The sequence below is a fragment of the Aegilops tauschii genome, chromosome 3 (assembly GCF_002575655.3).
Source record: "Aegilops tauschii subsp. strangulata cultivar AL8/78 chromosome 3, Aet v6.0, whole genome shotgun sequence".
In the NCBI taxonomy this organism is placed as follows: domain Eukaryota; kingdom Viridiplantae; phylum Streptophyta; class Magnoliopsida; order Poales; family Poaceae; genus Aegilops; species Aegilops tauschii.
In genome coordinates this window covers 106,731,749-106,757,231 of record NC_053037.3, presented here as the reverse complement: position 1 = coordinate 106,757,231, position 25,483 = coordinate 106,731,749, and the positions used below count along the sequence as shown (strand labels likewise).

Here is a 25,483-nt window from a genome sequence, read left to right as displayed (position 1 = left end):
GAAATGGGCCGAATGTAACCACGGGGTGAATTTGGCCCACAAACGGAATAGGCCAGTAACGGACCGTAACTAACCGAATTCTAGAAATGACCCCAAGAATAAATGGGCCCTTAGAAGGCCGAAAGTTAACACGGGCTGGAAACGGCCGACGGAATAATGGGTCGTTAATGGGTATAAAGCGATACACTATTTATTATGGGCCAGTTTCATCTCGGGCCTTTAATGGGCCGAGAGTTACAAAGGGCCTCATATGGGCCGAAAGACATCATGGGCCATACATGGGCCAGAAGTTACAGCGGGCTGGAATCATATTGGACGGCCCAGATGAAGCTACTGGGCTTAATTCCGATAGGCCGTAACGGGCCGGTACTTAGCGGGCCGTAAATGGGCTATATACGGCCGTTAACAGGCTTTCCGTGGGCCGGCCCGTTACCTTTTGACCAAGTCAAACGGGCCGGCCTTTTCACCGGAAAGGGCCTCTGTTGGGTCGTGCCATGTGTCGACGTATCATAGGCGCCTCCTGTCCAATGAGTGGATGACATCTGTCCCAAAGGTGAGCCAACACGTGTTTCCTTTGGCCAATGAGAATTTTACACGTGCAAAATACCCATTGGTCCGGGCTGTTGACGGGTTATCGGATCCAAAACCGGACCCGATAGCTTAACGGTGACCTGTTACGGTGGATGCCATGTGTCGGTCACCCTTGACGAAAGCACTTCTATGACGCGCGATTTATCGTCATGGAAGTGGACACTTCCGTGAGGGTAATTTTGGTAATGTCATGGAACAGTTCTACGACAGCACAAGTATGACTATCTTGATTCTGTCATAAATCGTCATGGATGTACATGCATGACAGAAAACGTGACCTACTGTGACAAACACGTGTCATCACAGAAGTGTATTTTTTTTGTAGTGATGTAATCTAGTTAGTTTTGTTAGGGCTTGATCCCTAGTATCCACTATGTTCTGAGATTGATGTTGCTATGACTTTGCCACGCTTAATGCTTGTCACTTTGGGCCCAGGTGCTACGATTTCAGATCTGAACCGTTTATGTTATCACCATTATATCCATGTTCTAGATCCGATCTTGCAAGTTATAGTCACCAACTACGTGTTATGATTTGGCAACCCTGGAGTGACAATAGTCGGGCCCACTCCCGATGATGACCTTAGTTTGTGGAGTTCATGTATTCACCATGTGTTAATGCTTTGTTCCGGTTCTCTATTAAAAGGAGGCCTTAATATCCCTTAGTTTCCAATAGGACCACGCTGCCATGGGAGGGTAGGACAAAAGATGTCATGCAAGTTCTTTCCATAGGCACGTATGATTATTTACGGAATACATGCCTACATTATATTTATGAACTGGAGCTAGTGTTGTATCGCCCTAGGTTATGACTGTCACATGATGAATATCATCCAACGAATCATCGATCCAATGCCTACGAATTTCCTTATATTGATCTTGCTAAGTTACTACTGCTATCGTTACTATTGCACTTGCTACAAAATTACTGCTATCACTGTTACCATTACTATTGCTGTTGCTACTGCTATCAAACTATCATACTACTTTTCTAAGGATCACTTTGCTGCAAATAATTAATCTCCAGGTGTGGTTGAATTGATAACTCAGTTGCTAATACTTACAAATATTCTTTGGCTCCCCTTGTGTCGAATCAATAAATTTGGGTTGAATACTCTATCCTCGAAAACTGTTACGATCCCCTATACTTGTGGGTTATCACGGCACTCCAATGGACTTCGGCATGCATCAAGTGGAGACCCATGTGAGGGAGAAGGACCTCTCGGTGGTGTACACCAACGACCCGGCCGTGGTGGAGGATTCCATCAACACCATGGAGCAATTTCTTGCTCAGGATGACAAGTACAAAGTGGTCGGCATCGACCTCCAGTACATCGACGATCGTGCCAGGGTAGATCAGAAGGTTGCCATCGCCCAGTTGTGCGTGCACCATCACGTCCTCGTCTACCACTAATCCCTGGCTACAAGGCCTTGCGAACATTTCGCCAGGTTTGTCAACAACCTTGACTACAAGTTCGCTATGCTGGACACCATCAATGATGTAAAAGTGCTCAAGGTTACGGGCTTGGCCTACAAGATGCTTGTCGACATGTGTGGCCACTACAGGGTCTGGGACAGCAAGAAGGAGAAGGACTCCCTTGTTGACATCGCCTCGGCTGTCACGACCCCTACTACAAAAACATGAAGGAGGATGCCAAGAAAAATCCCGAAGCCTGGCACCGGGCCTGGATGCAGAGACTGGATGAAGCTTACCTCAAGTTCGCGGCCAAGAACGTGTACACATGCTACGAGATGCACATGAAGATCGTTGATATGAGGGAGTGCCTCCTTCCAATAACCGAGGAGGGATCGAGCAACCAGCAGAGCAGTGGCGGCAAGCATCACAAGAAGAAGTAGATGATGATTAGATGATCATTTAACGTAGTTAATTATGCATGTAGTAGTTTACTTTGGTGTGTGCAAATGTCATGTGTGTACTAGCCACCTATGTAATTGGATGTATAATTTCCTTTTGCAATCGTGTCCTTATAAGTATACATGTTGTTGTTCTCTAGACAGAGCAAATCACATTGCACACGGACCAAACTAGGGAACTGTCGGTGATAATTTCATCAATCGTTGACAATTGTATACCACCAATCATTTGCCCACAACACACACAGCTTATTAGCAGCAATCTTCTGTGTTATTACCAGTCTTCGCACATATTTCTGATTACGGACCTGTTTGCCACGTATCACACACATCTTGTTAAGTTGAATCGTTTCTGTTGTCTTAGCTCATCGAAAGCAGTTCATCCGAGTGAACTGTATGTCATCAATCGCACACACCTTGATCAGGTTCACCATTTATGTTGTCTTGCCTAATCACAAATAGTTCATCAGAGTGAACTGTATGCCGTATATCGCGCACACCTTCATCTTGCTGACCGTTTCTGTTGTTATGCTCATCGCAAACAGTTCGTGTGGATCAACTATGTGTCACGTATCGCACACGCAACTCTAATTTAAATCGTGTTTTATGTCTCCGCCATTGCAAACAGTTCATTTCATTTTTGACGGTTTTCTTACAACACCGTCTGCGTTTAATTCATCGCACACAGTTTCATTGAAGGGTCTTTGATTGTAGTGTCGCATTAGCAACATCCTGCAGTAGTGAAGGCTAATGATCAAGGTGGGAGAATAGAGTAATTGTAGAATTATTGGTTGGGCATCACCTCATAATATACATATATAAAACTAGCTTATGTAAGAAAACAAATCACATAGCCAGCAAATCATCGGCCACCACACCAGAGCCCACCAATGGCGCTTGCCGTTGGAGTTACGGCCCAATGACGACCCATGCGAGCCATCCATGGCCATGATATCAGCAAACAAATTGGGGAGGGGTGGGGGTTGGGGGAGAGGAGCAAGGCCGTGGAGAGGAAAATGAGATATATGGATCTTAGCAGCACTGGCAGAAAACCCTAATTAAAGGTCAAGGAAAGCCTTGGGCACCCATAAGTACCCACACATGGCAGGGCGACCAGGACAAGAAGGCCAAGAGACTATGTGCGAAATTACCGGACATTTATTGATGTAGTAGCCGGACGCTATGTGTGAAATTACCTCTTTTCGATAAAGGGAATATATTTATATCGTGAAGATACCAATTACACCCAGCCTCTGCACCAGCAAGACATCGAAAGACATCAAGGTTGCACACAACTAAGAACAAAATATAAAAGAGAGAAATATAAAACAAAAAAAAACAAAGGCCCCATCAACCGCAGTGATGAAACACTCACCACAGCCACACTCTAACCACCACCAAAGACAACACCCGGACCGCAAAAGAGATTCTCCAGAAACGACGCCTTCAAAAAGGAAACAATGCACAAGCGTTATCGTCGCCCGATCAAGGATCTTCAGTTTTCACCCTAGAGAAAGTCCGAGATCCCAAAACAATGCCTTTAGCAAGGTCGTTGCCAGGTACAACCAATGAAGGCTAGACCTTGCACTTTCACCCTGGAAATCGCGGCTCGGTACTCAAGAAGCACCACTAGAAATGTCCACCTATGTTGTTGTCCCCTCCTGCCAAGGCAGATGCTGCAAGTCCTCACCACCCGACACACAGGAGAAACCTGTGCCGCAAGTCTTCATTGCAACCAAAACTCCTCTCCGCCATTACAAGCCACCAATCGCAGCCACCATGACTTTCTTCACCACTGTCAATGCCATGAAAATTTATATGTAGACATGTCCCATGGCATCGGCAAGACAACGAAACTTCACGCCACACCCTCATGAAGCCTCTCTGGCTGAAGATAAGGGCGCGCCCAACCGAATCAATTCCCATCTGGATACCTAGTGGAGCCATGCGCTAATAGCGGATATCTCCTAGAGGAAGACCGGAACTCGTCGGCATCCAAATCGAGGAGGCCGGCATGAAGAAGATCGATGATCCTGACCCCATACGGGTTGATCGGATCGGCCGCCATCTCACACCGAGATTAGGAATAATGACGGCACAAAGGGAGGCCCGGCCACATGTGAAATTACCTAGAGATAGTTTACAATGCATTTGGTTGTATGGAATTGGGGATTTGCTAATGAGTTACCCGATTAGAGCAACTCCAACCGGGCAACCCATTTCGTTCGCCCACGCCTGTTTGGGTCGCCACGGAACAATACGCTGGCGCAACGCACCGACCCAAACCCAAAACGCGTCTGCTTCGTGTCTGCACTGATGCATTTCCGACCCAAATTTGGGCCTGAAATGCATCGGTGCAGACACGAAGCGGACGCGCTGCGCGTCCCCTAGGTGTCCACCGCGCCCCACATGTCGGCCGGCCAACAACCCCAAGTGGTCATAATTAACGCGGCCACCTACCGAGGGCCCGCCTGGCAGTGTGTGGAAGGGTCTCATGCCCATCCTTTTTAATGGACGCGTGCGGCGGGGCCGGCCTCATACACTTCCCATCCACATCTGGCCACCTTTGCTCCGTTGTCAGCGACCACAAAACCCTAGCCAGCTAGCCAGCCCGAAACCCTAGCAAATCCATGGGCTTCTTCAACGGGAAGGGAGGGAGGAAGGGGAGGTTCAGTGCCGGCGCAAGCTCTTCCCGTGGGCTCCCTCCTCCACCGTCGCCGTCTAGATACGGCACGCCACCGCGGGAGCGAGAGCGGATGTACATTCCAGTCCACCAAGCGTGGTGGCACTGGGAGTACTGCCATCCCCTACAGTACCCGGATGTGAACTTCCCGCACGGGTGGCATCTGGACCCGCAGCGCATCCCCATCGTGTCGCGGTCCATGCGAGCACACGCGGAGGAGGTTCACCGGCGGCACGAGCTCCTTACACCGGAGCAGTGTGCCATGCATGCCTACGCGCCAGACCCCTCCCCCCCCCAACTAGGAGCGCTGGTTTGCGCTAGAGCACGAGGAGGAGCACTGCCACGGCATCCACATCGACCACGATGTTCCACCGCCGCCCCCGCAGGTATTGCTGGAGGATGAGGAGGCGGAGACGGAGTACCAAGCCGTCCTCAAGGAGGCCCTGCAGCACGTGCTGGAGGCGAGCTGGCTCGAGGAGGATGCCCGTTGGGATGGGCTGGAGAACGCCCTTGCTTTGTCCGCGGCGGGGGACTCCGTCCACGCGCCCCTGTTCATGCCGCCACCGCCGCCAGCGGCGCACCTCGTCGAGCCCAAGGCCGAGCCGAAGCCAAAGCCGGAGCACGAGCCAACGCCCATGCGGAAGCGGTTACCGCCGCCCCCCCCCCTTTGCCCCGAGGAGTCCTATTCATGGACCGGCGAGCTCTGCGAGTGGGTGAGCGTGCCTCCCTGCTACTACGCCTCCACACCGGAAGAGGAGCGACCCACCTTGAGCGCTGGAAAGCGCATTGGATCGCGGAGGAGGGGGCCGACGGCAAGCGGCAGATGCGCCGGGACTAGCAGCTACGCCGCAACGAGGAGGCGTTGCGGCTTGAGGAGGAGGAGGAGGAGGAGGAGGGCGCCCGCCTTGCCATTATGCCGCCGCTGCAGCTGACGCCGGAGGAGGCTGCCCTCGCGGCCTACCAAGCGGCGTTCGATTGGGCTGGGCCGCCTCCCGTCTTCATCGACCTCACCATCGGCGACGACGACGGCAAGGGCAAGGGCAAGGTGGTCTACTAGGGCAGTGTGCGGGCATTTACAGTGTTTTAATGTTTAGTTATATTTAAGTGAACTTTGGCCGATGTTTGACTGGCCATCTATGTATAATTATGATTTATTAAGTCTGTTTCAGCCACGTCGGCAAAACTGAGTATGCCTCCTATTGGGCGCACCTGCCGATCCAAATCAAAAGACGGATGCGCACGTCCACCTGGCCGACACAAACGAACGAAAAGCGGACAAAGCACGCGTCCATTTGGGTCGGCGCGTTGGAGTTGCTCTTATGGAAGCGGACATTTATGATGTAGAAGGTTCCGATTTTCGATAGTCCAACGACATGTATTGATCTAGTAGTGCATGTCAACTTTTGGTAGTCCGATCACATGTACTGATGTAGTAGCTAACTAGAGATAGTTTACTATGCATGTGGTTGTATGGAATTGAGGATTTGCATGTGGTTGTATGGAATTGAGGATTTGCTAATGAGTTACCGGATTATGAAAGTGGAGATTTAAGGGGTGATCGGACGCATTTGAGAGGTCAGATTAGGTGTATCCGGTTGTAGATGTTCTAAATGCAGATTTTCAGAACAATGCTCAACCCCGAGTTTATTTTTTTTCCTCGAATACGCACGAGTGTGCATATCATATATTATAGAAGGAAAGGGTAGAAACCCTCCACACATGAAGATACAAAGTTATTTACATGTAGCCCTCGGCCACCCACCCGACTAGCTAGCGGATTACTCGCTACTCTCCCACAATGCAAGGCCCAGCATGAACCCCTCAACTTCCCCTCGTAGTAGTCCTGCCTGCTTCCATGCCCTCACTTTGCTATCGATGCACTTGAGCACCTTTTGTGTGGATGGTGCCTCCCCGTCGAAGATCACTGCATTCCGATGGATCCACAGCTCCCATAGGACCAAGATAGATATTGTCCTAGCCAATTTTCGGTGTTGCCCAATTTCGTCTTGCCTGATGCACCACTCTGGAAGTGACTCCGTCACCGTTGGAGCCCTGTCCGGTTGCCCCAAGGCCAGGCACACCTTGCTCCAAACCTCTCGAGCGAAGACACATCCGATCATGATGTGTGCGATGGTCTCATCATGCTATCCACAGAATGGACACGAGCTTTGGTGAGGGAGGCCCCTCCTGGCAAGGCGGTCGGAGGTCCAGCATCTATTTTTCATGGCCAGCCAAACAAAGAACCGATGCTGTAAGGGCGCCCGTGACACCCACGTGAACTCCGCCGTTGGTGCAACCTCAAGTCCCGCAAACTTGGCCGCGTATGCCGATCGCGCCGAGAACATGCCATCCTTCTCCCACGCCCAAAGAATCTTGTCCGGCGCATCCTCACGGAGGGCCACACCCTCTGCTCGCTGCCATAGTCCCAGGTACTGTCTGAGCATGTCGGCCGTGAGCTCAGGCCCAAAGTCCGCCGTCCATGAATGAGTTGTGAGTGCTTCTGCTACTGTTCGTGAGGATCTCGCTTGTCGCGATACCTTGGAGTAAAGCATGGGTGCCAGGTCCTGGACTCTGTAGCCATCAATCCACTTGTCTTCCCAAAAACGTATGTCTTGCCCATGCCCCACTGAAGCAGTTGTCGCCGCGCGAAAGAGCGCTCTGGACTCCGCTGGGATTGCGATTTGGAAATCTGCCCATGGTCTTGTATGATCCGTACGTTGCAGCCACGGCCATCTGGCCATCAACGCGATGTTCAACCACCTCAAGTTTGGTATGCCGAGTCCTCCGGCCCACCTAGGGCGGCAAACCACATCCCACGCCATGGCGCAATTGCCACCGCGCGCATCCTTCTTACCACACCAGAGGAAACCACGACAAATCTTCGTCAGGGCGGTGAGGGTCTTCGGAGGTATGTTCATGGCGAGCATGGCATGAATTGGGATTGCGCATAGTATGGAGAGAATGAGGATGAGCCGTCCACTTTTTGGTAGGGTAGTGGCCTTCCAGTTGGGCGGGCGATTAGCGAACTTCTCCACCAAGTGTTGGAACTGTGCCGGAGTGGCCTTTCTGATTGAGAGTGGTAGGCCAAGGTACTTGCAAGGGAAAGATGCCTTTGTGCAGTCTAAGGATGTGCAAACTGCATCCAGCTGCTCCGCTGAGCATCGGATGGGTAGTGCCGCACTCTTAGCAAGGTTCACCACTAGGCCCGAGGCAGCCCTAAACAGCTCCAAGATCTCTCTACAAGCTCGGATTTCCTGAGCCAAGGGCTTGAAAAACAACATGACATCGTCGGCGAACATGGACAATCGCTGGTGCACTCCATTTGTAGCTAGGGGGCGAAGATGCCCTGTTCCGTGGCTTTGCTGAACAAGGCTTGTAGAGGCTCCATACAAAGGATGAAAAGCATGGGGGAAATCGGATCTCCTTGTCTTAGCCCACATGCGTTATATATCGTCTCCCCTGGCACACCATTCACCGCAATCTTCGTCGTCGAGGTGGCAAGCAGTCCACATATCCACTCGGTCCATCTCCTCCCAAAACCAAGCCGTGTCATTACTTCCAGGAGGAAGGGCCACTTTACCGTATCAAAAGCCTTGGATATATCAAGTTTGAGTAGGACCGTTGGGTTTCTGAGCGCATGAAGTCTCCTTGCCGTACACTGAACAAGCATGAAGTTGTCATGCAGAGTACAGCCCCGCACGAAGGCACTTTGATGGTTACCCACCAAGAACGGCAGCTCGTCCGCAAGTCTTGACGCCAGGATCTTGTCGAATATCTTGATGGCCCCATGAACTAGGCTGACTGGCCTAAAGTCCTTAAGATCAACTGCTCCCTCTTTCTTCGGCAAAAGAGTGACCACTGCTCGGTTGATGGCCGCCAGTCCTCGCATATCTCCACCGAAAAATTGATCCAAAGCGCGCATGAAATCCACCTTGATGATCTGCCAACAGGTTGCGTGGAACCTTCCTGTGAATTCATCCGGGCCCGGTGCTTTGTCCAATGGCATGGACTTGATGATCGTCTCCACTTCTTCCGGTAAGAAAGGCACTTCTAGATTTGACAAGTCCCTGGTTGGGAGGTTTAGCTGGTCCAAGTCGATCGTGTGCGCCCGCTGGTGGGGCGATCCAAAGATACTAGCATAGTGCGCATCCACCACTCTTGCAATGTTCTCTTGGCCTGTAACGATCTCCTCGTTATGTCGCAAGGTGAGAATGGCATTCTTGCGCTGCCGATGACATGCGCGACGATGAAAAAACCGGGTGTTGGCGTCCCCTTCCTTGAGTTTGAGCATGCAAGACCGCTGTCGGGCGATCGTTCTTTCTAGTGAGCTCAACCCTAGCAGCTTCCGCTTTAGCACTTTCCGTAGCCCATGCTCATGATCCATAAGGATGGGGTTTTTCGCTGCCCCATCCAGCCTAAATATGATCTCATGCGCGATGAGGATTTGCATTTTGATATTCCCAATCCACCGCTCGCTCCACCGTTGCAACTGTTTGGCAGTGGCGTGGAGCTTACTGTCCAACACTTTGAATGGATTGCCAGGCGACGGGACCGAGTGCCAAGCTTCTTCCACAACATCCAAGAACCCCTCCGCCTTCGGCCAGAACGCTTCGAACCGGAACCGCCTGCCCATGTGGAACGCAGCATCCAAGTCAAGAAGGAGTGGGCAATGGTCAGAAACTACGGATCCCAGCTCCGTAAGTAGGCAGGACTGATGCAAGTCTTCCCAAGAATTTGTAGTGAAAACGTGTTCGATTTTCTCCATGGTTGGCAGCCTTCTTTCGTTGCTCCACGTGTACCGTCTCCCAAGCAAATACATCTCCTTGAGCTCAAGCCTGTTTAGCCTTGTTCTGAAACGTGTGATCATCCGACGGTTGACTACCTCATTACTCTTATCTTCAGGGTTTGTGAGCAGGTTGAAATCACCCACAATCGCCCACGGCCCAGCACGTAGGTCTCGAATCTCCTCAAGTTCAGCCAGGAACTCCACTTTGTCGGCATCACTCTGCGGCCCGTATACCCCTGTGAGCCACCACACCGGGGCCCCGTGCGGCTGTACCAAGGCTGTCAGGGTGTTAGTAGTAGTGTGCGGGTTTGACAACGTGACAACTGTATGATCCCACGCGATGAGGATGCCGCCCCGCGTGCCCACCGCTGGTAAGTAGTAGTAATGCTCAAATTTATTGCCAAGGCATTGCCTGATGAGGTCTAGAGATACATTTTCCACTTTTGTTTCTTGGAAGCACACAATGCTAGGGTTAGCCGACACGACTACGTGGAAGATGGCACTCCTCCGCGCCGGCGAGTTAAGTCCACGCACGTTCCACACCAACATCTTCGGTGGTTGTGTTGCCATAGACAAGGCCCGCACGTCCACGCTAGCCCAGCCGGTGCGTCACTCCCCCTCGGCCACCTCCGCGGCCGGCAGGATGGATGGGTCCCAGCCAAACAAGGCTAGGATGGCCGCCACTTGGCCCTCCGTCAAAGGACGTGAGAAGAGCTCCGCATATGCTTCTAGCGACTCATCGCTAATGATTTCCGCCTCGTTGGCCAGGCACAACTTCCGGATTATGACTTGTTGCTGCTTGGAAGCCTTGGATCCCCTGGCTGGCCCCCTTGCTAGGCGTGCGCTTCTGCGAGGTGTGATGCTAGGAATCGCCCTTCTCTGTCGTGGCCTTCGCTTTGTTGGTGGTGGTGCCCTGCTCTCTGGCTGAGGAAGGACAGGGGAGAGAGAGCGCCGGATGCTTGCACAGAGCAGGTCGAGATGCGTGGCCTGGGGTTCATTCCTTTCCTCCGCCTGATCCTGCTGGGTCGCAGGGTCCAATTGGGGCGGGGTGTCATGCGGGGAACCAGGCGAGAGGCTCACACAGACCCATTCTTGTGATTGCATGTGAGCCCCTGCATCTACGTAAACGTCACCGTTCATTTGCATGGCCACCGGGGTCCACCGAGCCGAGGCGAGCGGTGTGGTTGGCGGGCTGGGGGAATCCCATGCAGCGGCCCCACTGACTCGGTCCCCACCTTCCTTGGTTCCACCACCGTCCTCGTTCGTTAGCGCCGGGGTCGAAGAGATCTCGGTCCCACCCTGATCCTCATCCACATGCGCGGGAGTTCTAGTCTCGTCCAGAATCGGCACCAACCAATCGCCAAAACGGATCCTGTCGGTCCCCCTGGTCCCACTAGCGATCACCGCATCTGCAGCGGACCGGTCCTCCCCCTGGTCAAAAGTGTGCCGCGGCTGGGCGACCGAGCGGGGGGACGCCAATCCCGAAACCGCAGGACGCCGCTGCTGTCTGGACGGCTGTCGGGACGCGCAAGACGATGCAGCCGATGTCGGGATCCCTCCTGGAAAAGCTGCACTTTGCTCCGAGGCCAGCTGGCTGCCCTGCGCACAACTCCCCACGTTTCCTCCCGCGGCCGGTCCATCGACCGATCCACCATCCACCCAAACGCTGGGCTCCACTCCTGCCGCGATGACAGCGACGCAGCTGGGACCCGGGTCTTCGCGCGCGAGGGGCCCGTGGGCATCCATTTGAACGCCACCGGAGGCAGCCCGTGTCGCCGGCGGCGGCCGAGCCGGGAACACAGCCGCCGAGCCCTGGATGGCCCCAGCCTGACTCCGCTGGCCGCCAGTCCCGCCCAGCCTTCCAGCTCCACCCAGATCAACCTCTCGAAACCGGTCCAGGTCCTGCATGTCTTCGTCATCGTCGTCCGCCGGTGGTGGCGGCGGTGGCGGCTGCGATAGCGATCCCTTGGAGACCTGCACGGGGGGTTCTTCTTGTACGATATCCACGGGGTACCAAATTGCATCCACTCCTGTATCTCGACGCCTTGGCTCTTCCAGCACCAGGATGCGGCGCGGCGGGATGCGCGCCGGGTCGTCGGTCCGCAACCAGACGCGGAAGCCGGCCATGTCATCGCGCCTGGCCGTAGAGCCGGACACCTTAACCACCATGCCCAGGTCTCTCAGGACAAACTCGGCAGTGCGCAAAGTCCAGGCATTGGCCGGGACACCCACGAGCCGCAATTGCACGAGGAACGGCATGACGATGGCCGTCGCCCGCTCCTGCCTGAGCCAGGGACGCAGCGAGAGATCGAAGCGTGGCGCGCCGGCATGTCCTCTAGCCACCAACAAATCCCTAATGGCCTTAGACTTGCAGAGGACGAGGAAGTCCTGGGGATAGAATGGTCGAATCGACATGTCAGCAGGGCCGAGGTCGAACTGCACATGTAGGGCACGAGCCGCGTCCGCCAGATCCACCGGTGGCCTAGGCTCCGCCACGGTGACCACGACCGCCCTTGTAAGCTCAGCTTCAAGGACGTCCACGTCTTCTCCACGCCGCATGAAGCAGCAGTCCACCACCTGGTCCATGTCCCGGCGCGGCGAGGCGGCCGGGTCGAACGGCGCCGAGAAGCTTGGCCCCGCGACACTCCCCACCGAGCACTGGCCGGACGCAGCCTGATCAGGCGCCGAAGCCGCCACTTGCGCCCACGAACGCCCCAAGCGGACGGCACCGGCAGGCGGTGGTCCGGGCGGCGGGGGCGGCAGAACGGTGGCAGGGCGAGACGCGGCCGCAGCCGACGGTGGTGGCGGATGGGGGCCGACCGGACTCGGGCGCAGAGCGGGAGGCGGGCGGCGCTGGTCGATCGGGGAGGAACTGCGTGGGCGCACGCACCCGCGCGCGATGTGTCCATTCCCACCGCACCTCAGGCACCTGGTCGGATTGGGGCAGTCGACGGAGATGTGCCGCGTGTCCCCACAGTTATAGCAGCAACCGTACAAGGCCGGCGGGATGCGCGACCTCGGCGGCGGCCTGGCGGAGGGCAGGACGGCAGGCCCCCGCCCAGGTGGAGAGCGGCGCATCGGAGGGCGGCGCGGGTCGCCAGCAGAGCCTGGAGGGCTCGGCAGGCGGGGGGCGCCAGCCAAGACACGGCCTTGGTGAGATTGCCACCCAGATCCAGACACCGGAGGACTCGTCAGGCGGGGTGCGCCTCCCTGGACGATGGGCCTGAAAGCCGTGCCCAGCACGTCGGGAACGACGACGATGGAACGCATCGGCGGCCGCTGGGCCGGAGGGGGGAGGGAGAAGCAGAGTCCGACGACGCCGCCGAGAGGGAGACCCTGGAGGCCATGGGGGCTCACCGGGGGGGAGGAGGCGCCGGAGGGGCGGAGGGTGGGCGCCGGGGCCGGAGTGGCCTCCGGCGCGGAGAGGGGAGGGTGGGCGCCGGGGCCGGAGTGGCCGTCGGCGCGAGGCGCGGAGCTAGCTCGTTACCATATATTACCCCGAGTTTATGTTTTTCTCTGAAGGATCCTGACCATCTCGCTAATCTCCCCTCTACTGCCATATCAGCAGCCTGCGAAGGCCTCGTTGCTTCAGCGAGCAAAGCCCACAAGGAAGCCGGAAAAGTCCATGACATCTGAACCCTGAACCTGAACTCGATTGGGTTCTGACGGCGAAAGAAACAAAAGAAAATTAGAAAATCTGCGGCGCGTGCCGGCCGGCCGGCAGGGAGGGGCAGGGCAGGGTAGTGGGGTGTAGCCCGGAAACCGGTGCTCACTGTGAGGGGAGGAGGAGGATGCAACAGCGCGCTGCGAAAGTCAAATCACACACTGGCGCACGTTGAAAAGTACGTGCTTTTTATTGTCCCATTCCTATCACATCTGCCTGCACATTTCGCTATGGCCACGGTCCCCGGGTACCACGGGCTTCGCCGAGATGCGCTGCCGGAGAGTACGTTCCTCTACTCCACATGAAAAGGTACAGTGGTTTTTGCCCAAAGGTAAGTGCAGTGTGCCATCGTGCAAACTTATTTGGTTTTAATTTTTTGTCTTTTTGACAAAAGGGATATATTAATATGGTGAAGATATCAATTACACCTGGCCTATATACTAAGTCCAAAGGCATCAAAGATACACATAACCAAAAAAGAAAATAAAAGGAACAGAAGAAAATGGACACCACCACGGTAATCAATCACTGGCATCAATAGCACTCTGACCACCATCGAAGACAACACCCGGATTACAAAAGAGATTTTCAAAAGCAACGCCTCCAAGAAGAAAATAATACATAAGCATTGTCATTGCTCAATCAAAGATCTCGGATATTCACCATGGAGAAAGTCCGAGTTCACCCAAAAACAATGCTTTCAACAAGTTCATGCCAGGTACAACAAATAAAGGGCAGGCCCTTAATTTTTCATCCTGGAATCAAGACTCAGTACCCGAGGAGCGCCACAAAAAATGCACTCCTCCACTGCTGCCGCCCCCGCTTGCCGAGGCCGCTGTTGCACATCACCAAACACCTGCCACACAGTCTTCATCGCATCCAATACACCCTTCTACCAAAGGTTCAAAACCTCCAATGGTAGCCGCGATGACTTTCCCAATATCTATCAATGCCTTGGAAATCTTGACTTAGACATGTCTCATGACACCGATAACAAATCGAAGCTTCACATTGCGCCCTCTTGAGGTTGTGCTGGCTGATAATACGAGCGCGCGCGACCAGAGCCTTTTCAATATAGATATCCAGTGCAACATACGCTAATCCGCATAGATCACCGGTGGGAAGACCAGAACTCGTCAGCGGCCAGATCCAAGAGGTCGACATCCGGCGGAAAGACGACTTGACGGAAAAAGAGCGCTAGGTCAAAACCACCATTATTAGGCCAAAGCCAATAGCCCCCACGCCGCCCTCCTCTCGATCCAGACCTGCAGACAAAGGTCAGCGATGGCGTATCATGCCACCCGCAACCGCGTAGGCCCGGACTTGTTGAGACGCCAATCATGGCAGGAGACGGGGACCAGCCACTCCTGGCTGGATCCGGCGACTCCCAGCCCCACCACTGCCGCTATGGCTCACCGCGTGTAGGCTGCAAGCCCAGCCACGACGCCTCCTAAGTGGTTGCCGCAGCCACCATCGCCTCGATAAGGGGCCGCGGCCCTCGAGCCCTATCTCTGACATCCATTGTCGTCGGTGTGCCAGCAACCACCACGGAGAGGAGACCGGCAGAGTTGCCCCATAGCCGCCACCATGTGTGGGCTTTGCCCGGCAGCGGCTACCGATGACGGCGAGGAGGAGGAGCGGAGCAGGGAGGGCCGCTGATGGGAAGGAATGGCGGCCGCTGACGGGAAGGAATGGCGGCCGCCCTGCTGAGGGATGACGTGGGGCGATTCTTTTTTCTGACGCGTGAGCATCCGCGATTGTACTGTATTAAAAAAACACAAGACATCAAATTACCCCCCCCCCCCCTCCACTTTTTTTTTCTAGAATGAGACATAAAATGGTTCAAGGTGTGAACGTAGACATAGAAAATACCAACAAAAGAAGAACTTAGACATGAAAACCCCTCGCATGGTCATACTTCCTCCGTCCCATAATATAAAAGCGTTTTGACACTATTGTAGTGTCAAAAACAATCTTATATTAGGACACAGGGAGTATTTAGCAAACAGAAAAATAACATTCTTTGTCGAGTGTGCATTTGTGTCACTGGTGGTGCTGCGGTTTATCATCGGCCTTCGGGCTCCGGCCAAGACAACCAGATCTACTCAACATAAACTGAATTTCTAGTTTCTGCAAATCAAGGATTTCTTCCGCGAGATAAGAAACCAACGAAAGAAATCTCGCTTTATTTAAAATCCACGTGATACGCCTCCGGAGTATCTCGTCGATTGCTGTACGACTATACGATACATACCCCTACCGGCGAATCTTGGAGGAAAATCAAGGGCAGGCTCAAAGTTAAAGGTGTGAAGAAAAAACCATTAAGTCTCAATTCTTTTGTTCAAGGAAGGCTAGAATTTGCCATAATACTGCTAGAAACATGTACTATTAACTACTAATTTCTATTTTGCATTGCTAGAGGGCAGGCTCAAGCCTATTAAAGCCTACCCAGTTCATTCGCCACTGTACGGTAGCAGTATACGACTACCCCGAAAGAAAAAAAGGACTATAGTAGGAGTATCTGTTACTTCGGCAGGGTGTGCACAGCAATATCTTGACGCTGGGAGCAGAGGCATCTCATCACTCACCCCTACCATAATTGTACTCGTACCTTGGCATCTCATCTTGGGGTACGAATACAAGGAACACTCACGAGAGAGAGGTCTCCTCCGAGTCAATGGCCCTGCCACCCTGCCAGTGCCATCCTCCAAATAATTCCGGTTTTTAATGGCGCTCTGCTCCTATCCATGGCCATGCATCGGATCCATCCGTCGCGAACCAGAGTCGACGACGAATCTATGTCGACCCATTCCGGGCAGGAGCCACCCGGAAACGAGCACGCACGCCAAACGGCCACTAAATGCAACGGCGAGACGTACTCGCAAATATAGCCACGCCGAGCTGACCGGTCGACCTTCCCAATATGCTTTTCCACAGAAAAAAAATACAAAAAACTTCCTAATCTGCACGTCTCCGGCCTTGGCTACTGCTTATGCATTTTGTTTTTTCTTCTTAAAAGGAACGGATCTTAAATGTTCACCCGAAGTAGAATGCACCTCAAACATGATTAGAAAAAGGAAATCGAGGTTTCTGGAACATTGAACATTGAGCCGGCCTGAAGAATCTTCTGACGACAAATTCCATCATTGTGTATGCACGACGAAAAACCCTAACCTTACCGTCTCGAGGAACTGACAAGAGTGTACACCTGAGCTCCGTCGAATCCGTCCTGACACACAAACTCATGGAAAATGAGAGCCCGAAAGACCGACCTGAAGATAAAGTGCCGCCATCTGTCCGGACACCGTCCCTGCGAGTACTAAAACCCAAACCTATCTACTAGCCGGACATGAGGCACTGAGATTCGTTTTTCTATCATCAGCTGCCAGAGTGGCAGGCACATGGGAGGCGAATCTATGGGCACTAGAGGGAAAAGAAAATGCCATTTTTTATGTATTTCAATGTGAATTTAGTAGAATGAAATCTGTTTTTTTTTACCAAAAGATTCACGGGACACCCTGGAAAATCAACGTGGATTTCTGAATTGGCTTCGGAGTTGATGTGCATTACTTTTTACATCAATTATCCTGCTACATATATGAGGTTTTATTTAGTTTATTATTTTATGAGGAGGTTTTATTCAGTTCTTTGGACAGATCCGTCTTCAGAATATAAAGATTTCCTAGTAATAAAGTAATTTACTTATGCTAATACATGCCCGTGATACCGTCACGCACAACCATGAAAGAAATGTTCAGGATTCAAAAAGGAGAACAAAAGGAAAGAAATGTTGGACGCGGTTGTTCTAATCCCGACCTCATGTGAGCTCGGGTGAACAATAAAATAAAATACACTGAAAAAAATCAAATGATTCTGATTTTTTTTTGTGAAACATGACAAAATGTTTGCTTGCTTGCAAAATTTTATCACCATATGACATTCGAGGAAATCGTGACAAAAAATACAAAATCAATGTTCCAAAATGTTATTTTCAAACGCATTTTGGACCATCTTTTTTGCCATATTTTTCACGAATGTCATTTCATGGCGAAATTTTGTAAGCTATGAAAACATTTGTCAATGTTTCAAACAAAAAATCATAATTTTATTTATTTATTTTTAATCTTTTTGATTTTACTGTTCATCCGAGCTCACACGAGCTCGGGCTTAAAATAGCACTTTCGAGAAATGTTCAGAAATTTGATGGTCAGATGGAGCCATTGTTTTTCTTTTTTGACCCGCAGATGGAGCCATTGTTACCCTTGATTGAAATAGCAGTCATTATGGTGAGTAGGAGAGATGGCGCCATCGACTCCTCCATGCAGCAAAGCTGTCAGGTCAGGTCCAACCTTTGAACCAACGAGACAAGCATTGTGGAACCAGAATCCATGATGTCGATCGATCTAGCAAATGCCTTCCGGCCGGTCAATGCAATGCAACCGATCACTCTGAAACCTCTGCTCTACCTGGACAGGGTCCCTGCGAATAAATATCTCATCGGTCGACTTAGTCGACGGCCACGATAATGACACGACACTCGCACGGACTGCTATATTATTTCCTTGGGTGGAAATATGGACATCTATTCTATTCTATTCTATTCTATTCTATTCTTTCTTTATTTATTTATTTACTTCGGAATCACTAATTAGCACGTACTCACTCCGTTCTAGTGAATAAAACGTGAGAATTTTGAGATTTAACTTTGACCATCATATCAAACAAAGAATATGTGAGTGATAGTATGAGTTACAGATTATACCAATGGTAAGTTTCAACGGTATAACTCTTGTTGAACATAAAACACATTCTGTTGATTAAATTGATGGTCAAACTTGATTCTTAGAATGTGTGTGCACCTTATTCACTAGAATAGAAGAAGCATGCACAAAGGTCAACACTACGAGAAAAAATGACACCGGAATGGCGTGCGCCCCTGACGCATCAACTTTGAGAGGGGTGCAACAACATTTTTTCGCCAAGGCAACCACTTGTATTCCAAACAGAATACAATAACTATTAAATTGATTCCAAATATTGTATTTATTGTGGCATGATATTTTTTGCAAAAGGTTGTAGGCCATATGTTAAACTAAAACAATTCTTACAAGAACTTCCTTACATGAATAAGAAATTAGACGCAAGTCTATGAAGGAATCACCTTTTTTTCACATCCAATGGCAGTGTGGCATGAGCAAAGCTCGTTGCCGCCTCTCGGTCCTTGTCTCGCCGGTGCAACCTTGTTGAAACCAAAGAGCTTGTAGAAGTAGTGTCGGGAAGTCGCTGATGTAGAAGAAAGACGTCGGTGACCTCAAATTGGATAGATCTTTGTCCCGGAGAAGATGACACCGAGGTGGTCTAGAAAAAAAATCCCAACTCTGGATAGACGCACAAACCTCACAAGTTCCACGATAGAGTCTTATCTAACTGAGCTTCATCTAGTGGAGATGGAATTGAAGGACAAGAACATGTTGCAATAACATCCCCTCCACAGGAGGCCACTGCCATGAGACAACATTAATCACACCAAGCCGAGTGTCCAACGATAGACACAATTCTCAGACTCATCGATGCCACTCCAAGGATGGACATTGACAAGGGGAAAGTTGAGGAACCATCACCGTTGCTACACCGAGTTCACCGAGGACAAAGAACTCCAAAACCCTTCGAGAAACAGAATGGAATACCTAGATCCAGGGTTCCCCCAACCTCCCGCCGCTACAATGGCCAGCGGAGGCCAGGGGATTGTGCTTTGGACCAGATATCGTACACATGTCGTATTACGTTTCAAGCGAATCCATGCTTCCACCTATAGATGTACACTCATCATTTGTATGAATGTAACAACACTGAAGTGAAAGAACATGTGGTGCCCCCATGTTTGGTTTTGGTAATTGACGACAATCTCTATGGACTAATGGTTGCCTTGAGTTATATTTGAAGGTTTTGTCCATAGGCTTTTCTTGGAGTACATGTGTTGGTTTCAAGGAGAGTTTGTGTTGACCAAGGTGCTATTAAGGAATTATCCAAAGATTGGTCATGTGAGAGTTGAGCTTATTGCAAGCATGTCTTGAAGAAGAAGATTGTGTGATCATTCATGTTTACCTTCAAGACATCATCCAAATGAAGAGAGTTGGAAAGATTCTAGGTTGATCAAGACTAAGTCAAGAGTGAATCAAGTTGATCAACTCACAAAGCGTAGAAGATGTACCGAGAGGGATCAAGCGATCCCATGGTATGGTAAGCATTGTCCATTGTGCTTTGTGTACTAACCCATGGTCTATGTGAGAGTTCTATGCGGGGTTAGGTACGTGTTCATGGGCTTGCGTCAAGAGGAAGATATCACTCAACCATGGAGAGGATGACATCAAGTGGTGATCGTCATCAAGATTGCCGTGTGCAAGTTCAAGTGGAGCATCACGAAGAGATCAAGTGCTTGAAGCTTGCCATCCATTGTGGTGACAATGGACTTGTGAAGATGTGCCGAAGAGTGGCTCACCCATAGTGGACTATGGGGGAGTAATCATCTAGTCTTCATCGAGCCAACGCAATCAAGAAAGGTGGTCCAACTTGAGGGAGTCAAGATCGTCATCATCTAGCTCAAGTGGACCATGTGCAAGGCAAAGGTTTGCCCTTGATAGGTTTTCTATTTTACCGGTCTCATGGTGGTAGTTGGGAGACCGGGTTATAGGATCGATAGCCGTACTATCAAGGGGGGCTCTCAAGTGAGTAGCTTGATCGTATCGTTCGTTGAGATCTCAAACCATTGCATCCTTGCATCATGTTTCTTGGTTCTTGTTTGGTTCTCTTTGTGAGTCTTAGAGCTTATGGTCATCTTGATGACAAGCTTGAGTTCATCGAAAACGGAGTTTGCATGCGTCTTCTATGATGTTTTCGATGTTGGAGGTTTTACCGGTCTTATCCGAGGAAGGTTTCTCACCATTTTCTTTTGGTAATTTTCTCATTTGCTTCTTATTGGTATTTCTATCAAGATTGTGTTAGCCCTTGTCGCTAGCTTTCCAACAAACTTGGTTTCGTCGAATTCGGAGTCCGTTTGCACAAGTTGTGTCAGTTTTGGTGTTCTGAAAAGGCTGCAGCGGTACTACCGCGGACAGGAGCGGATGTAATTTTTTACTACCGCTCTTGGGAGCGGTACTACCGCTTGGAGCAGTACTACCGCGGCTACTTCCGTGGCTACTTCCGCTCGGGACCAAAAACTCGTCACAAGTCCAGCGGTGGTAGGCACGGATGTAATTTTTTTAGTACCGCTCGCAAGCAGTAGTACCGCTACCCCTAGCGGTAGTACCGTGAGGTCAAGCGGTACTACCGCTCCGACGGTTCTTCTGGCTTTTTTGCCTTCTCGCTGTTGTGTTTCAAAGGGCTACTACCGCCCTAGCGGTAGTACCGCTCGGTGCGGGCTGTGACCATAACGGTTGGATTTTTCCCCACCTATAAAAGGGGGTCTTCTTCCCCAATGAACCTTATCCTTTGAGCTCGTGTTCTTCCCCCATTGTTGACCTTCTTCGAGCTTGCTAACTCTCAATCCCTCCATGGATTCTTGCTATTTTTTGAGGGAATAGAGAGAGGAGATCTAGATCCACATTTCCATCAATCACTTTCTCCTCTATGTGAGGGGAACCCCTTGGATCTAGATCTTGGAGTTCTTGGTGTTCTCCTTCTTGTTCTTCCTCTCATTTTCCTCCCTAGCATTAGTTGCTTCGGTGGGATTTGAGAGAGAAGGACTTGGGCACTCCGTGTGCCATTGCCATTGCATTTGGCGCATCGGTTTGAGTTCTCCACGGTGATACGTGGAAGTTACAAGTTGAGAAGCTTATTACTCTTGGGTGCTTGGTACCCTTGAGCTTGTTCCTCTTGGGTGCTTGGGCGCCCTAGACGGTTGGTGGTGTTCGGAGCTCAGTCATTGTGGTGTAAAGCTCCGGGCAAGCGTCGGGGTCTCCAATTAGGTTGTGGAGATCGCCCCGAGCAATTTGACGGGTTCCGATGACCGTCCCCAAGGGTTGCCAAAGTGTACGGGTTCGGTGACCGCCCCCAAGGGTTGCCATTTGTACGGGTTCGGTGACCGCCCTCATGGGTCCCTTAGTGGAATCACGGCATCTTGCATTGTGCGAGGGCGTGAGGAGATTACAGTGGCCCTAGTGGCTTCTTGGGGAGCATTGTGCCTCCACACCGCTCCAAACGGAGATTAGCATCCGCAAGGGTGTGAACTTCGGGATACATCGTCGTCTCCGCGTGCCTCGGTTATCTCTTACCCGAGCCCTTTACTTATGCACTTTACTTTGTGATAGCCATATTGTTTCTTGTCATATATCTTGCTATCACCTAAGTAGTTTTTCTTGCTTAGCATAAGTTGTTGGTGCACATAGGTGAGCCTAGTTGTTGTAGGTTTTGTGCTTGACAAATTAACCGCTAGGGTTATTCCGCATTTGTTCAAGCCTTAACCGTAATTATTTTAAAGCGCCTATTCACCCCCCCCCCTCTAGGCGACATCCACGGTCTTTCAGTGTTGTGAATCAACATAGTTGGTGGTAGCATATGCTACACCATATGTTACCTTGATGCACTTCAGATGTCCTAGCAAAAGCCCTTAAAACCGCAAGGGTCGAAAGCGAGTGAAACTGAAGCATAAAACCCGAGAATGAGCAAATTTATACACGCACATGGTTTCCTTGGAGGATGAGACATGTCGAGCATGTAGCGTTTTCACCATGCATCACTGCTAGATATGTGCTTCTTTTCCGTATGATAACACATACAATAAATTGTATTCACTTGCTACTATAATATCATGGGCACAAGCATTGCATGACTCAAGCAAATTGACCCCCTTTCAAACTTCTGCCACGTAACGTGGCTCCAAGGGTGCCTCCTATTGTAAATCATACATATAATTATATATTTTTCTTACACAACAAGACATTGTGCTTTGCTCGAGGAATCTGGCCCATTTTCACAAAGGATGAAGAACTCAAAAACCCCATGCAACATGGACCCACACTCAGATGCATGCTCCCCATCCTCCCGTGGCCACAACGGCCGATAGAGGCCATGGGATCTCGTAGCATCGACGTCTCGAGGGGAAAAGCTGCCTCCTAGCCGCCCCTCTCTAGAAAGCCCTAGAGAAACAATTCATCGGGTGATTAGGTAGTTTGCCTCATGGCATTGTCTTGAATACTAGACACGACTTTGCTTTGTTTCAATGTGAAAATTTTGATGCATCCGGAATGTGTTGGGACTCAACATAGCCAGTGGTGGTAATGTTGTGTGATATCTTACCTTATTGCAAATTACTTGAGTTGATATCATTCTAGACTTCTAGTAAAAGCCCTAGAAACCGAAAGAGCCAAAAACGGGCGAAACTAAAGCAGAAAACCCCAAAATGAGCAAAGTGAGACATGTGCAGGGTTTCCTCGGAAGATGACACGCGTCGAGCACATAACACTCCCGCAAGGCATACATGCTAGACATGTTCTTATTTTTGCGATGAAAACACGGACAATAAATTGTACTCACTCGTTGCGATAGCGTCATTGGCACAAGGTTTGCATGCCTGGAGCAAAATGATTCCCTTTCGAACTTCTGCCACGTAGCATGGCTTGAAGGGCTACTCCTATTGTAGGCCGTCCATATGTTTATGTCGTTTTCTTACGCAAAAGACATCGTGCTTTCTTCAAGGAGTCTGCGTACCGTCCATCCATGTATACACGCCATGTCGTTTGGTACGAAAAGTTGCTAGAAAACTCTTATATACGTAATTCTAACTTCGCAGGTGGCGAAGTACTTTTTTTATGGTGAGGGCGCTCGATGAAGTTTTTTTTTGCGGGGGCGCTCAGATGAAATAATAAGAAATCTTCTTTCTAGAATTGTTATTTTTACGTGTGTTTTCGGAAGGACGGGCCGGCATCAAATCAAAATTCAAAAACGCATACAACTCAGTCGTCCAACTCAAAAAAATAAATGATGTGCTGGAAACGGAGTAGGAGTGGTGTACTGGTAGCAGTAGCAGGAGTGAGGTCAGATCTACAAGTGGTAGAGTAGCCACAGCCCACAGGCAGATACAGATACAGCCATGCTGCGGTAGCCAGGTCGCGCGCCGCGCACACACAATTGCCAACATATTCCGCCCGAGGGGAGGGCGCGGGTGGAAATCCAGATCCCGAAGCCAGGAAATTCCACGCCCCCCGAAAGCCCATAAAACCCACGCTCTCCCTCCCTCTGCCTTGCTGCGCTGGACTCCCTCACAGTCACGGAGGCGAAGGCGACGGTTTTTTTCTGCCCTTTTTACCATGGAGGCAACCACCCAGGAGCGCCCCGCGCCGCCGCCGCCGTCGCCGTCGTCGGTGCAGATGCAGCTGCCGCATGCGGCCGCCGACCCGTCCAACCCTTTCCCGACCACCTTCGTGCAGGCCGACACCACCTCTTTCAAGCAGGTCGTGCAGATCCTCACCGGCACCCCGGAGACCGCGGCCGCGGCGGCGGCGGGGGGCGCGGCGGGCGCGCCGGCGGCTAAGCCGGCGCCCACGCCGACCGGGCCCAAGAAGCCGGCCTTCAAGCTCTACGAGCGGCGGGGCAGCATGAAGAGCCTGAAGATGCTCTGCCCGCTCCTCCCCGCCGCCTTCGCCGCCGGCGGCTCCGGTGGCTGCAGCGGGTTCTCCCCGCGGGGGTTCTCGCCGCGCGGGCTGGAGGTGCTGTCGCCGAGCATGCTGGACTTCCCGTCGCTGGCGCTGGGGAGCCCCGTGACGCCGCTCCCGCCGCTGCCGGGGTCGCGGGAGGCCGCCGCGGCCGAAGACCGCGCCATCGCCGAGAAGGGGTTCTACCTCCACCCGTCCCCGCGCGGCAATGCCAGCGGCCGCGGCGACCTGACGCCGCCGCCCAGGCTGCTCCCGCTCTTCCCCTTGCAGTCGCCCACCCGGCAGTGAGCCTCGCTCGCTCCTCCTTGGTATGCTCTGCTCACCCGGTTGGTCGCTGCTAAATGCTAGGCTCCTGGAGTGCGAGGTCGATTCGATCTGTGGATTATTTGCTCCTCTTCTCTCCCTGGGAGGATCCGTGTATGCCCCTGTGTTGTAATCTTAGTGTCTGTAACAGCGATTTGGCTCATAAGAGGGATTAATTGATCACTCCACCAGTCTGAGTGTTCTTTGTCTCTTTACCATTGGCTATTAGTAGTTTCATACTGGCAGTAGTGGTAGATTTAGCTTGGCATTTTCCTCTTCTTGCTTCGTGAGCTTGTCTTGTCATATTACTAGTTTGGTATTGCAAATCTTGTACATTAAAGCTGTTGGAATTGGGATTCATGGGAGGCAAGTGGATGCCCAAGTTGACATCTTGCAAGGCTGGTAAAATATTCAAAACCTGAACTTGAACTGAGCCTTACTACTTACTGAGGACAGGCTGATTTCTAGATGACGGCTACTACTCCAGTAGGCCACTCCAGTACTCCGTATAAGAGTTGGTGCAAATTCAAAGTACTGGTATGCCCAGAGGCTGCATTTTTATCTCCTCTAGGGCATTATAGTAAGTTATTATTCTGTGTCATCATTTTGTCACACACTCGCTGATCAGGATCAGTTAAGAAGAAGAAACTCGATCTGAGCAGAGGGCCCCCTGTCTCACTTCAGCCTTGTTTCAAGGAAGTGGCAGCTCAAAGCAGGGCACTTTTCTGAACCCCCTTCAATAATTGTCCCCTCTTTCCAACAAAATCTTGCTAAAAATCCTGTTAAAATCTCGGAACACATTGATCTGCATTGAAATCGAAACAAAAAAATGCTAGCCATCTCTGTCTGCATCTTGTTCTTTTTATAATAATCAATCATCCTGGGGAGCTGCTACTGCTACTGGTGGTGATATGTGGGAGTGGGAATATGAGA

At 51.3% G+C, this 25,483-nt stretch overlaps 1 protein-coding gene across 1 annotated transcript; it reads left to right on the top strand.

Moving 5' to 3' along the window:
- Nucleotides 1-23,674: 23,674 nt before the first annotated feature.
- Nucleotides 23,675-24,890, top strand: LOC109739382 (VQ motif-containing protein 4). Its single transcript, XM_020298474.4, has one exon. It carries the CDS (start codon nt 23,903-23,905, stop codon nt 24,533-24,535), a length of 633 nt encoding a protein of 210 aa, XP_020154063.1. The 5' UTR covers nt 23,675-23,902; the 3' UTR covers nt 24,536-24,890.
- The last annotated feature ends 593 nt before the right edge of the window (nt 24,891-25,483 follow it).

Coding starts and splice junctions, on each gene's coding strand:
- LOC109739382 (XM_020298474.4), top strand. CDS start 23,903: ATGGAGGCAACCACCCAGGAGCGCCCCGCGCCGCCGCCGCCGTCGCCG.